General features: G+C 44.6%; 1 protein-coding gene and 1 long non-coding RNA gene across 2 annotated transcripts in view; one reads left to right on the top strand and one right to left on the bottom strand.

The window, feature by feature from the left end:
• naaladl2 (N-acetylated alpha-linked acidic dipeptidase like 2) overlaps positions 1 to 15,607 on the top strand; it is a 214,963-nt gene that overhangs the window by 115,884 nt on the left and 83,472 nt on the right. The window contains exon 9 of the mRNA XM_029828002.1: positions 14,487 to 14,674. Within this exon, the coding sequence (XP_029683862.1) occupies positions 14,487 to 14,674 (188 nt within the window). The remainder of the gene's footprint in view (positions 1 to 14,486; positions 14,675 to 15,607) is intronic.
• On the bottom strand, positions 12,789 to 14,377 carry LOC115247189 (uncharacterized). The gene is made up of 3 exons (XR_003886245.1): positions 13,603 to 14,377; positions 13,171 to 13,503; positions 12,789 to 13,051 (listed from the first exon to the last, which is right to left on the bottom strand). It is a non-coding gene; the product is annotated as an uncharacterized lncRNA (long non-coding RNA).

The raw sequence follows: 15,607 nt of genomic DNA on the forward strand, positions 1-15,607 counted from the left end.
AGTTACCTTCAACTACAACGGTCCAATCTGGGAACCCGGTGCTGAAAGCCCTCGCTCTGCTTTCACAGGGAAGAGCAGGCCCATCAAATCAATTGCAGAGGATCCGATCCTGGTCTTGGGTTCCGCTGACAGGAGATTCTTATTCTCCGATGGGAGGAGAGGTGATGGTGGCTGATAGGTTGACTTCTGGGTGTGAGATGGACAAAGACAATATAATGATTCTTCTCGTGACGCACCTTTGTGGACAAGGCTCTGCCTTCTCCCAGCGCCCCTAGGGCTGCCAGCGATCCCAGTGTTCCCTTGTATTTATAAAGTTCTTTGAACCCTGACTTCAGCCCCATAAAGGCATTCTTATCTCTTTTCCCAACAATTGGTAACCATTTGTCTTCCATCCTGACTAAACGAAATAAATCCATATTCTTGAACATCGTACCACCCACGGTCAGGCCTCCTTACCCCAGTCAAGCTGTCACAGCCCATTTATCTTTCCCACAGTTAATAACATCACCCTCAGCGGCAAACGGCTGTTGCAGCCCTGACGCCTCTGACCAGCTTCAGCCAAAGGGCTTTGGTCATAAAGCAAGCTATTATGTTATGTAACCTTGTATTACTACTCTCTATATACTGTCGGGGCCATAAATAGTGGCACATCGGCACAATTCTCATCTGTTTGGCTCTACAAGCCACCACAATGAATTTAAAATGAAATGAACAAGAAATGCTTTAGCTGCAGACTCTCAGCTTTAATTTGAGGGAATTCATTTTCAAACCAGGTGAGCGGTATGACAGCGGTGTGGCCTCCCACTTTTTAAGGCCATCATCATCATCATCATCATCATCATCAACTAACCAGGTAAAAGGTCTGGAGATGATTCCAGGTGGGACATTTGCATTTTATATATTTTGCTGTGGATTTCATGCTAACACAAATAAATAACACTGATAGAAGCCCACGGAAAACAACTGTGATGGACGATAGAAGTATTTGTGCCCTGGTGAAGAAAAACCCCTTTGGATCAAGACCCCTGTCCAGGAGACAGGTATGAGTGAGCCAAGAGGACTTCACCAGAGCAAATACAGAGGGGCCAACACAAGAAGGAAACCAGTGATGAAGAACAGGAATGCCAGATCAAAGTTTGCCAAACAACATCTATAAAAGCTTTTCCAGTTCTGAAACAACATTCTGTGGACAAAAGAGACACAGCTCAATGTCAACCGGCATGATGGGAAGACAAGAGTGTGGAGAAGGAAAGGACAGTGTTCATGAAGCACGGAGGTACTGGTGTCGTGGAATGTGTGGCCGCTTCTGGACTTATTGATGATGTGACTGCTGACAAGATTAGCACGAGGAATTCTGAAATGTTTTAGGCAATAATATCTGCTCACATTCAGCCAGATGCTTCAGAGCTGTTTGGAAGATGCTTTGTGGTGCAGATGGTAGGTCCATTCACCTGATTTGGATGTAAAATAAAAGCTTAGAGTCTGCAGTTAAAGCACATCTTCATTTAATTTTAAAGCCAATTTGGTGGTTTAAGGATAAGGATAAGGATAAACTTTATTGATCCCACATCAGGGAAATGAACGTGTTACAGTGGTAGCCCGTGGTGTACAATACAGTATAGTACTAAAAGAAAAAAAGAAAAAGACTGTTATGTTATGTACATTACTATGTACATTATACATTATATACAGAAATTAAAGATTATACACAGAAGGAATGTCAGACAATATGAAGAAAAATGAAGGTGCAAATAAGACATTTCAGATGTAGGATGATTAGTTAGTGCAGAAAAATATGCCAACCATGGGTTATTGGTGCTAAATTAAGAGTTGTGAATGTTGTACAATCTGACAGCAGTTGGGATGAATGACCTGCGGTATCGTTCCTTTTTACACCGTGGGTGTAACGGTCTGCTGCTGAAGGAGCTGCTTAAGGCCCCCACAGTCTCGTGTAGGGGGTGAGAGGGGGTGTCCATAATTGATGTCAGCTTGGCTAACATCCTCCTCTCACCCACCTCATCAATGGAGTCCAGAGAACAGTCCAGGAGTGAGCCAGCCCTTCTGACCAGTTTGTTAAGTCTCTTCCTGTCCCTCTCTGAGCTTCCACAGCTCCAGCAGACCAAAGCGTAAAAGATCAACGATGCTACCACAGTCATAAAAAGTCCTAAGCAGTGTCCTGCACACTCCAAAGGACCTCAGTCTCCTCAGCAGATGGACATGACTTTGGCCCTTCTTCTATAGGGCGTCTGTGTTATGAGTCCAGTCCAGTTTATTGTTGAGATGAACACCAAGGTATTTGTACTCCTCCACGATCTCAATGTCCAAACCCTGGATGTTCCCTGGTGCAGTGTGAGAAGCCTTCCTACTGAAGTCAATCACCACCTCCTTTGTCTTGACGGCATTGATGCACAGATGATTTAGTTCACACCAGGCGACAAAGTTCGTGATGACCTCCCTATACTCCAGTTCATTCCCCTCAGACACACGTCCAACACTGGCTGTATCGTTGGAGAACTTCTGGAGGTGGCAGCTGTCTGAGTTGTAGCTGAAGTCCAATGTGTAGAGAGTGAAGAGGAAGGGAGAGAGAACTGTACCCTGCGGTGCCCCCGTGCTGCAGACTACCACCTCGGACACACAGTCACGGAGCCTCACATACTGCGGTCTGTTGGTGAGGTAGTCGGTGGTCCAGGCAGCTAGGTGACGATCGACTCTGGCTCCCTCCAGCTTCCCTCTCAGTAATGATGGCTGGATTGTGTTGAAGGCACTGGAGAAGTTAAAGAACATGACTCTAACAGTGCTCCCGGTGCCCTCTAGGTGTGAAAGTGACCGGTGCAGCAGGTAGATGACAGCATCATCCACACCAATGCCCGGTTAATATGCAAACTGTAGAGAGTCCATCTTGCCGTCCACCAGCTGTTGGAGGTGGGTGAGAACGATCCTCTCCATGGCCTTCATCAGGTGAGAGGTTAAAGCCACCGGCCTGGCGTGCACAGTCTTAGGAACCGGAACCACACATGATGTTTTCCACAGTAGTGGAACTCTCTCCAGACTGAGGCTCAGGTTGAAGGTGTTCAGGAGTACTCCACAGAGCTGATCTGCACAGTCCTTGAGTAGTCTGGAGTTGATGCCATCAGGGCCAGTAGCTTTCCTTGTCTTGGTCCTCCTCAGCTCCTTCCTCACCTGATCAGCTGTTATGGAGAGGTGAAGTGTGACTCCTGGTGGGTGAGGACAAGGGTTGGAGTGTGAGGGTCGATCTGGCAAGGGGTGGAGGGAGGTGGCATGGTGTGGGAAGAGAGCTGCTGGTGTCGGAGGTGTTACGGGGGGAGAGGGGGGATGGTGATGTGACAGCACAGTTAGGTCTGGGCTTTGATGAGTGGGAGAGACCAACAGATGAGAAGTGTCACTGATGATGTGCCAGTATTCATGGACCCCACTATATACACACTATATTACAGCCTTAAAGTGCAATCAGGGCAAAATGAGCTGTTTGGTCTGAGCTCTCCAAAAGCTTTTTTTCTTTATTATTCATATAATTCCAGTAAATAATGTTTTCAATTTTCCTTCATGTTTGCTGTTTAAGTTCTGAGTTATAAGAAACATCAACTTCAGTCCATCAACTGTGAATTAATGTCACCGGCCCCCAGCTTGAGTCAGACCCATGCTTTATTCTATTTCACTCACTCTGTTTTTGGTCTCTTTGTTCCATTATAAGGAATAAAATAAGCTTTTTTTCATAACAGAGATTTGCAGTGTTTGTTTTAGTGGTTGTAAAGTGCAGACTCCTTAAAATATCACAAATCTCAAGGCCCATTTATTCACTTTAAGAGAATAAGATCTGGAAGAAATCACTGAAGCAGAACCATCTCTTAATGAACTGAAACAGCACTCATTGGAAGCTCCAGAAGAAAGAAGAAAACTGCTCTCGAACCAGCACCATTTAAAAGAGCTGACCCTCTCTATCAGTCAGTAACACTGATTAATGCTTCTTTTTCATCACATATTACCAACCCTCACAATGCTGTACAGACCAAGACAGAAGAGTCTTCAGTCAGTTTGGTACAACCTCAACTGCAGGGCCCATATTAACAGAGTCCTCTAAGAGATCCTAACGAAGCCTAAACGTTCCCAGCCAGGAGTCTCAGCTTCAGAGTAGTTCAGGAAGTTTCTGAGAGCAACTGTGAGCCAGGAGGAGACAGTAACATTGATCTTAGTGAAGAGGCTGTGATGCTTGTTCCACAAACGAACCTGCTCCTCGTGAAGAATGGACAGTCTTCCTGTCTTCTCAATCGTTTGTTGGTTACACTGTGCACGGTGTATTGTATTCACTTTACTTAAAATTTGAACACTTGGGACATTCTAGTCACCTGATAACAACAGTGCGAAACAACCCATATTAAACAAATACAGGGCTCCGCCGACTATTAGCACTAGCATGGCCTCACCGTCTGTTTCACCCGGTGTCTTTGTCTGTTCAGCGTGTGAAATGTTTAGTTACTCCTCTGCCTCCTTTAGTGAAGGGAATAGGTGCAGAAAGTGTAGTTTATTTACGGCTATGGAGGCAAGACTTAGCGAGATTGAGAGTTAGCTGGACTTGCATCATGTAGCCAGGGGAAGCTAGCTGCTGCGGAGCTGTCTAGCGTAGCTACAACTAGCGGTCCCCCGGCAGCAGCTGGCTAGCCAGGGCGGCTTGGTGACGGTTCGCAGGAAGCGTAGCCCAAACCAAAGGCCCACGGTGCACCACCAACTGCTTCCCGTGGCTAACTGCTTTTTCCCACTTGGGAACACACCCGCTGAGAAACCGACCCTGGTAATTGGCGACTCTGTTTTGCGCTACGTGAAGCCGACTCCAGCGACCATAGTTAAGTGCATTCCGGGGGCCAGAGCAGGCAACATAGAAGCCAATTTAAAGTTCCTGGCGAGAAGTAAACGTAAATTTGGTAAAGTTATTATTCACGTCGGAGCAAACGGCACCCGGCTTTGTCAGTCGGAGGTCACCAAAATTAACATAGAGTCGGTGTGCAATTACGAAAAAACCACGTCGGACTCCGTAGCACTCTCTGGTCCCCTCCCCAAACTGGCCACAGTGAAATATTTAGCCGCATGTTGTCGCTTCGTCGCTGGCTGTCACGGTGGTGCCCCGAAAACCAGGTGACCTTTATAGACAATTGGAGCACTTTTTGGGGAAAACCTGGTCTGATTAGGAGAGACGGTGTCCATCCCACACGGGATGGTGCCTCTCTCATTTCTAGTAACTTGGCTAATTTTATTAGACCCAAAGTGACCTGACAAACCAGGGTCCAGACCAGGATGCAGAGTTGTAGTCTTACACACCTCTCTGCTGCTTCTATAGAACCCTCATCCACCAACAATAATATATTTAACACTATAGAGGTAGTCTCTGTTCCACGGTTAAAGGTTCACCAAGCACAGAGCAGGGGAGCGGTCAATCACCATAATCTTATTAAAATTAATACCAAAGCACAACTTGGAGAAACTAACATCACAATTAAATGTGGACTATTAAATATTAGATCTCTTTTGTGTAAATCCCTGTTAGTGCACGACCTGATAGCGGATCATCACATTGATTTATTTTGTCTTATTGAGACGTGGCTTTAGGAGGAGGAGTAAGTTAGCTTAAATGAATCTACTCCTCCCACCCATCTTAATTATCATATTCCTGGTGTTACTAGTCGAGGAGGGGAAGTGGCAGCAATCTATCACTCCAAGTTATTAATTAATCCTAGACCAAAATATGGTTCCAGTTCATTTGAAAGCCTGACTCTTGGCATCACCCATCTGAACTGGAAGGCAGAAAAGCCCCTTCTGTTTGTAGTTGTATATCGGCCCCCTACTGGGCCACATTCAGAATTCCTATCTGAGTTCTCTGATTTCTTATCTGACTTGGTCCTTAGAACGGACAAAGTCATTATCATTGGAGACTTTAATATCCATGCAGACATTGTAAATGACAGCTTTAGAAATGGCTTCATTTCATTACTTGAGTCAGTTGGTTTCCTCCAGCAGATAAACCAACCAACTCATAGCTTCAACCATACCCTAGATCTAGTTCTGACTTATGGTGTTGAGGTAGAACATGTGTCAGGGTTCCCTCAGAACCCACTCCTGTCAGATCATTCTTTGATCACTTTTACATTTATGATTAAGGATTCTTCTGTCCTCGGAGCACAGTCTTACTGTTGCTTTAAGGAAGCGATCTCTGCGTTGATCCCAGGACCACCGTGTGTTTTTCCAGGGATCAATCATTATAATCTTAGCCCTGCTGAGGTTGACTCTATTGCTGAAGGTGCAGCAACCTCACTGAGAATCACGCTTGATTCTGTTGCCCCCCCGAAAAAGAAAATGGTAAATCAGAGGAGGTGTGCCCCCTGGTATAATTCAATCAGGACCCTCAAGCCGAAAGCGACTAGAAAGGAAGTGGCATTCTTGTAAAATAGATAGCTATCACGCAGCCTGGAAAGACAGTTTGTTAGTTTACAAAAAGGCCCTCCGTAAAGCTAGAACAGCTTATTTTTCTTCTTTAATTGAGGAACATAAGAACAACCCCAGGTTACTTTTCAGCACTGTGGCCAAATTAACCAAGAGTCACAGTGTTTTAGATCCACGTATCCCGTCTTCCCTTAGTGATGAAGACTTCATGAGCTTCTTCACTGATGAAGTTCTATCTATCAAAGAAAAAGCTAACCAGGCCACCCCAACAACTGGACCATCACCAGATGTGCTGACTGTGGGAACATACAGGCTCTCCAACGAGCCCTTAAACTCCTTCAGCCCTATATATTTTTCTGAGGCATCTTCGGTAATTCAGAAATCCAAGACCACCACGTGTCTTTTAGATCCCATCCCAACACAGCTGTTGAAGGATGTTTTACCATTGATAGGCAGTTCTATCCTGGACCAGATCAATTGTTCTTTAGTGACAGGTTATGTACCCCGGTCCTACAAGGTGGCAGTAATTAAGCCGTTGCTTAAAAAAACATCACTAGATCCTGATGTATAAGCAAACTATAGGCCGATATCCAACCTTCCTTCTAGAAGCGCAGAGAAACAGCCTGTTTGAGATGTTTCAGTCAGGCTTTAGAGCTCACCACAGCACAGAAACGGCACTTCTAAAAGTTACTAATGATCTTCACATAGCTTCAGATCATGGACTGGTCTCTGTGCTGGTTCTGCTGGACCTCAGTGCTGCTTTTGATACAGTAGATCACAGCATCCTGTTACAGAGACTGGAACATGGCATTGGCATTAAAGGGACAGCACTAGACTGGTTTAGATCATATTTATCACATAGATACCAGTTTGCTCATGTCCATGGTGTTCCCTCCTCATACAGTAGAGTTAGCCATGGAGTTCCTCAAGGTTCTGTATTTGGACCAATCTTTTTCACCTTGTACATGCTTCCCTTAGGGAACATTATTCAGCAGCATGGGATAAATTTTCATTGTTATGCTGATGACACTCAGCTTTATTTATCCATGAAACCAGAGGAGACAGAGAAGTTAGTGAAGCTTCAGACCTGTCTTAAAGACATAAAGTCCTGGATGTCTTCAAATTTCCTCCTCCTTACCTCAGGAAAAACTGAGGTCATGGTGTTTGGTCCTGAACTTCTCAGGGATAGATTAGATCACATAATCACTCTAGATGGTATCTCATTAACATCTAGTCTCTATGTGAGAAATCTTGGAGTAACTTTTGATCAACATCTCTCCTTCAACTCACACATTAAATTAGTCTCTAGAAGTGCCTTTTTTCACCTGAGGAACATCACAAGGAATAGAAAACTACTGACCCACCATGATGCTGATAAGTTAGTCCATGCATTTGTTACTTCCAGGCTGGACTATTGTAATTCTATATTACCAGGGTGTCCAAACTCCTCTTTAAGAAGCCTCCAGCTGATCCAAAATGCTGCAGCCAGAGTTCTGACAGGTATTGACAAAAGAGATCACATTACTCCTGTACTGGCGTCTCTTCATTGGTTGCCCGCTAAATTTAGAATAATTTTTAAAACCCTTCTTTTGACCTACAAGGTCCTCAGAGGCCTAGCTCCATCCTACCTGGAGGAGCTAGTGACACCTTACTAGCCCAATAGACCGCCCCGCTCTCAGAATGCTGGTCTACTTGTGGTCCCCAGAGTTTCTAGGGGTAGAATGGGGGCCAAGCATTTAGCTACCAGGCCCCCCTGCTATGGAACCAGTTGCCTGTCCAGGTACGGGAGGCTGACTCCATCGCTACTTTTAAGATCAGACTTAAAACCTAGCTCTTTGAAAAAGCTTATTGTTACTAATTCTGTAGTTCCAGTTATTATCATAGACAGACAAATTATCATACTAAGGGGGTCATCTAATCATTAGGTTAACATCTTAGCTATGCTGCTATAGGCCAAGGCATCCAGGGTCCGAAAACATGATCACCTGACAGGCCTCTGTCACCCCGCTGGGTCATGTCCTCTCCTCTCCTCTCCTCTCCTCTCCTCTCCTCTCCTCTCCTCTCCTCTCCTCTCCTCTCCTCTCCTCTCCTACCTATTCTATCCTCTACCTGTCCTCCCCCTTCTCCTCTCTCTCTACCCAGCAGGCCATCAGTAGGAGGGTCCCCCTACATGAGCCTGGTCCTGCTCAAGGTTTCTTCCTGTTAAAGGGGAGTTTTTCCTTGCCACTGTTGCTTGTCTGGGGTTAGGCCCTGGGTTTCTGGAAAGCTAAAGCCTGTGGTGATTCAGAGAGGAGGCCTCAGCACACAAACTAGTTCTCCTCATCTTCCTCATAGTTTGTTTATTTATATGGAGGAAATCAATCAAAATTAATAAAATTGAATATGTTTAAGCCTCTCTGAGTCTCTTCAAAGTAGGAGCATTTTACAGTCCAAGGGCGGGCTGGGTGAACAATGTTTATCTCACAGGGGAAGGTTCTGAAAAAACCACTAAGTTTCAAGGAATTCTAAAAGTTTTCATAGAATGACATCACAAAGAGCTACTTTGTGTCTTGGGATCCTTTGTGAATCCAAAGTGATGTTGCTGATCTGGAACATCTGAGAACCCTTTAAGACAGCTTGCCTTGAAACAGATGCAGCAGCAGAGCACAGCTGGACACTCCTGTCAGCCAAGAACAGGAAACTACATCAAAAATCAATTCTTTCTTTGGTTCACCCTTATTTTACCGGGTGAGATTAATTAGGAACAGCTTCTCATTTACAATAATGAGCTGGCAAAAGGCTTTAGCAATCAGCAGTCTCTAATGTCCCACCCAGTGGGTGCCAGGGAGTCAGCATGGGTGTTAGGTGGCCTAAAGGAATGAAAGACAGCAAGTTGCAACAGCAACCAACAAGTACCGTATTTTCACAACCATAAGGCGCACCGTATTATAGGGCACACCTTCAATTAACGGCCTATTTTAGAAATATTTTCATACACAGGGTGCACCGTGTTATAAGGCGCATAGCATAGAAACTGCGTAGTGCCTGTGGTTTCATGACGCATTCACTAGATCGAGCTGCGCTAAAAGGAATGACAATAAAACAGTCAGATAAGTCAGTCAAACTTTATTAACAGAATACAAACCGGCGTTCGCACAACTCCATTCACTCCCAAAATGAATAAACAGCTGTTTTATTATTTTTCCCGAGTGACGTAGTGTTTTCGCGTAACACAGTTCGTTTAATAACAGCGAGTTATAACAGGCAGTGCAACATTTTTATCACAAGTGGATAGTGGAGTTTAATAAATCTTCGATTTAGTGCAGCATTTTTATCACATAGTACTGTTGCGGTAAATCAAACGTGAGTGCAAACACAATATACGGTAACTCGAACTCTCGAAGTAGTGCAAAGCAATAGCAATATAACAATAGCAATATAACAACGTTGTTCAAACGGTAATGTCCATATTCACAGTATGACCAGCCTTGTTAAGTTGTAAACACACAAAAAAAACACGTAAAGCTCACTTTATCCGTTCATTCCTCATCCAGGAATCCCTCGAATTCCTCTTCTTCGGTGTCCGAATTGAACAGTTGTGCGAATACGGCGTCCAACATGGCCGGCTCCGTCTCGTCAAAATCGTCATCAGGGTCAGTGTCGCTGGTGTTGTCTGGCATTTCAGTGACAATCCCTGCCTTCCTGAAAGCTCGGACCACGGTCGAGACTGATATATCAGCCCAGGCATTTACGATCCACTGGCAGATAGTGGCGTATGTCGCTCGGCGCTGTCTTCCCATCTTGGTGAACGTGTGTTTGCCATCCATCATCCACCGCTCCCACGCAGTTCGCAGTCTAGCTTCGAATGCCCTGTTGACACCAATATCTAGCGGCTGGAGTTCCTTTGTTAATCCACTTCTTGCTTTGTTTCCTCGGAAGCTCCGTTGAGTCTTCTTTACCTGGCGCAGGTTGTCTTGTTGCTTCCTCCACTTCCGCACCATTGATTAGTTCACGTTAAATTCTCTTGCCGCTGCTCTATTTCCGTGTTCAACTGCGTGACTGATAGCCTTCAGTTTGAACTCTGCGTCGTAAGCGTGTCTCTTGCAAGGAGCCATTTTGGAGGAGCCACGCCTACTGACTACGGTAGCCGCGATTAACCAATATTACCGTAATCCATACAAAAGGCGCTCCGGGTTAAAAGGCGCACCGTAGATTTTTTAGAAAATTCTAGGCTTTTAGGTGCGCCTTATAGTCGTGAAAATACAGTAGTTCATCAACTAAAACTACCACTAAATAAATAACAGCCATCTACCAGGTAACCTGGAGGGGCAGAAACCATTTTGACACTTGTAGCACCGATGTCACCCAACACCCCCACTGTGCCATTGGGTAAACTTGAGGTTCCGAGGAATGGGGAGCCAAATAATCAGATCAACTGGCAAATATACTATATGAAATGAGCAAATGTGCATATATAAGAAGGAAAGTAAAATTGCAATGAGGAAAATAATATTCGGCCTGCATGTGCTGCTAAAAGGGGAAAAAGGAGGAATGTATGTTTTGACCTCTTTGTTCTGCTTAGGCTGGAAATAATTTCAATCCAGCTAAATGACTTAATTGGACTGGTCTGTTTAATTTCCTGATTTATATGGATATATTGCATCTATTTTGGATGTCCTATTTACAGTTCTGTGTTCAATCTGTTCTTTTCTTATCCTAAGAAGGAAACAAAACTCAAGTGAATCACACAAACTGTGGTAAGCACAGAGTAGAAGATAATGCGTGACAACTTCTGTCAGGTCAGAGTCAACTTAAAGAAAAGTCTTAGATCATTTCAGCTCAAAACGTAATGATCAACTTCCACTGCAGTTGAAAATGAATCCAGTTGTTCCGACCACTCCGGCTCACGTCGGCCTGGACAGGGACAGGTGCCGCCGAACAGCTCTCTTGGCTCTTGACCCTGTCACGCAGCAGACGAGGCTTCGCCTTGACCGAGCTTTCGACTAAGCAATCAACCTGACCTGCATTACAGCTCATAAACCAAATAACAACTCATAAACCTCAATGTGAACCAAAACCCTTTTAAAATATTGTGTTATAAACCACCACATTGTTAGCTTTGGCTTTCAATCAATCAATCAATTTTTTTTTTATTTATATAGCATCTTTTACAATCAAAATTGTTTCTAGGCGCTTTACAGAATCCCAGGGCCTAACCCCAAACAAGCAACAGTGGCAAGGAAAAACTCCCCTTTAACAGGAAGAAACCTTAAGCAGGACCAGGCTCATGTAGGGGGCCCTCCTGCTGATGGCCGGCTGGGTAAAGAGAGAGGAGAGGAGAGGAGAGGAGAGGAGAGGAGAGGAGAGGAGAGGAGAGGAGAGGAGAGGAGAGGAGAGGAGAGGAGAGGAGAGGAGAGGAGAGGAGAGGAGAGGAGAGGACGGGCACAGAGCACAGAAACACACACAAAAATACACTATTTATACAGCGGGGCCGGAGGTTGTCATGCAGCTCCGAAGGCGGCGATACCTGTAAATGAATAGAGAAGGGGGGAAGCAGAAAAACTACACGCATAACTAGTCTGCTTGATGAGGAGGAGGAAAGGAGAGGAAAGCAGAGGAGAGGAAACCATGACCCAGTGGGGGGGTGACAGAGGCCTATCAGGTGATCATGTTTCCGGACCCCAGCAGGCTTGGCCTATAGCAGAACAGCTAAGATGTTAACCTAATGATTAGACGACCCCCTAAGTATGATAATTTGTCTGTCTATGATAGTAACTGGAACTACAGAATTAGTAACAATGGGCCAGATTCACCAATATGTTCTTAAGAATCTTCTTAGATTCTTTCTTAAGTTGTTCTTAAGAAGTTCCTTAAGAAAACCCTATGTCGGATTCACCAACGCGTTCGTAAACCCCAGAATTGTTCGCAGCTGTGTTCTTGAATGCCATCTGTTCGTAAGTTGAAAGCGCGTGCCAGGTGAGTCTAATTAACATATGATTAGCATAAGTCACCGCCCACCAATGCCCATAAAAGGAACTGCAGCAGGACCCTGTAGACAGAGCAAAAAGCAGCAAAATGCCCAAAGCGAAATGCCCAAAGCTTGCCTCTCCACGCCTGATTTTTGACGCCGTGTTGAACAATCAAGAAAGGATGGCTAACATGCTTGATAAAATTGCCTCAACCCTGATGACTATAGCCAACACGCTTAAAGAAATCAATGAGAATGTAAAAAAAATAAGAATGTAAAAAGAATAAAAACGTGTAAAAGCTGTGCTCTGAAACCGGTCTCTCTTATTTTTTCTTTTTGAAGTGAATCAAGACTGTTAGACTAAAATTGTGACAATAATGCATTTTATTCACAAACGGGCAATTAATCGCGCTCAAACGTGAACCGCGTGCCTGCAGTCTGGTCCCATCATTGCGTCAGGACACACATCCTCAAGGGGTTGTGGCTCTGTGTCAAACACATCCAGCACCCCTACTGACCTACAGGCAATGCCGATGGTGCGTTCAATGGTGGAGCGACTGCGCGCATGCATCTGATTGAATAAAATTTCCTGTGGAGTCTGAGGGTTGGTCAGTGGTGTCAACAACCATGGAGCCAGGGCATATCCTCGATCCCCTAATAAAATAAATCAAGATAAAATCAAATAAAAAGACAGTTTTGGCATGGTTTCCAATTTGGTTGATTAAAGTTAAGTCATTGGCACATTTACGTAATTTTATGTAAAATGCTCCTACTTTTAAGTAAATTATGCTGCCGGTAGAGTCAAGTTGAGTGGGTCAGCGGGGTCGGAGGTCAGCATGCAGCTCTGAAGGTGGCTTTCCACTCGTAAGAATACACACAGAAGAATAATTTCAATAAAGTAAATATACTGTAATCTCAGCCAACAATACAAATGTGACCTAATAATCATATGATCCCTTCAATTCCCACCCAGATTAGCAACTTTACAATTGACAACAAAGCTTTATCCAGAAGGTTTATTACTGCTCGTTCTGTCCAATCTCTCCATCTCTCCTCCGGCCGCATCACTCAGGTGCTGCAACTAGTCCCAGGTGAAGCATCAGTGACTTATAAAAAAGACTTTATTTGTCTCATGCAATCAACGTTGTAATGAATTCATTTTTAACCTTTTAAGATTATTTATGCAAACAGCAATTAATACACACCTGTAACAAGGGAGTTGGCATGTTCACATTTCACTTGTGTGCAGCTGCGTCCAGAAATGGATGTTTTAGCCAGGAAGCCGCTCTCACTGCACTAATGTGCTCCTGGATTGTGTGGCTAAGGTAATAGGCTTCTCAAAGCATCTTGTCCTTCAGTCACGGGGTGCTGCAGTTTTGCTTTTCTTCTTGTTGCCAACAGGAAGCTGCTGTGTGCAGCAATACTTTCCTGTGCAGACTGAAGCAGTTTCAAGTTTTCCAATCTGTTATTATCGTTTTACACATGTTGAGAATCCTCTGTTCACATTTCATGAGCCCTCATTTGAAATATCTATGGACACATGAGTGTACAATCATGTTTAGTTAAAATGTTTGAGCATGAACCCTTCAAAGGATCCCATCATTCATTTCTTTAACTTTAAGAAAACAATTCAAGAATCAAAGACGTACGGTAGCACAGAACTGATTCCTTTTGTTTTTGGCTTTTCTTCTGTTCCTGTAATACTGGATTACACCAAGATGCATTTTCCCTCACCCTTACTATGATGGTTCCCATTTTATATCTGTAACATATTCATCATAAAAATCTGTCATTCTGGTTGTGAGAAAATTGATTAGCTTCCTGCTGCCATGACAAGTGACAGGATTTCCCCTGATGTCCCACCACAGCAGACTGGACATGTCAGGCTAAATGCCAAAGCTGAAGTCAACATATCCACATTTGAAGTTTTTTATGATGTTTTATGTTTTCATTTTAACATGCTGTAGTGTGTGTGTGTGTGTGTGTGTGTGCGTGTGTGTGTGTGTGTGTGTATGTGTGTTGCTTCCATTGCCATTTATTTCACTTTCCTTGTCCAAAACCAGGAACCACAGTTTCTTCTTGTTTCCAGATCGTTACGTCCTGGTTGGCAGTCACCATGACAATGACCGTGGAGGCGGAGCTTTAGCAGTCATGAATCAGCTGATTGCAGCACTGACAGAGCAAACCAAGCGAGGATGGGTGCCCGACCGCACGACTGTGTTCTGCTCATGGGGGGGCACAGCTCTGGGGAACATTGGGTCTTACGAGTGGGGAAAGGTCAGTAAGCACAAGAGAATATGTTTTATTTACATCGTAGCTACAGGCAACTGTGAATCAATCCCTCCCATCTCATCTCATCTTCTTAACCTCTTTATCCCTTTTGGGGTCATGGGGAGGGTCCACAACGGCACAGCAGTAGCCTCCAGTTGATCCAAAATGCTGCAGCCAGAGTTCTGACAGGTATTGACAAAAGAGATCACATAACTCCTGTACTGGTGTCGCTGCCCGTTAAATTTAGAATAATTTTTATAACCCTTCTTTTGACCTACAAGGTCCTCAGAGGCCTAGCTCCATCCTACCTGGAGGAGCTAGTGATACCTTATCAGCCCAATAGACCGCTCCGCTCTCAGAATGCTGGTCTACTTGTGGTTCCCAGAGTTTCTAGGAGTAGAATAGGGGCCCGAGCATTTAGCTACCAGGCCCCCCTGCTATGGAACCAGCTCCCTGTCCAGGTACGGGAGGCTGACTCCATCGCTACTTTTAAGATCAGACTCAAAACCTACCTCTTTGAAAAAGCTTATTGTTACTAATTCAGTAGTTCCAGTTACTATCATAGACAGACAAATTATCATACTTAGGGGGTCGTCTAATCGTTAGGTCACATCTTAGTTATGCTGTTATAGGCCAAGGCTGCCGGGGTCCGGAAACATGATCACCTGACAGGCCTCTGTCACTCCACTGGGTCATGGTTTCCTCTCCTCTCCTCTCCTCTCCTCTCCTCTCCTCTCCTCTCCTCTCCTCTCCTCTCCTCTCCTCTCCTCTCCTTTCCTCTCCTCATCAAGCAGACTAGTTATGCTGATTCTTGTGTAGTTTTTCTGCCCCCCCCTATTTATTTACAGGTATCGCCGCCCTCGGAGCTGCATAATGACCTCCGGCCCCGCTGAAGTGATTGTACATCATATTTTTTGTGTGTGTTTCTGTGCTCTGTGC

Source organism: Takifugu rubripes, chromosome 20 (assembly GCF_901000725.2).
Source record: "Takifugu rubripes chromosome 20, fTakRub1.2, whole genome shotgun sequence".
Lineage (NCBI taxonomy): Eukaryota > Metazoa > Chordata > Actinopteri > Tetraodontiformes > Tetraodontidae > Takifugu > Takifugu rubripes.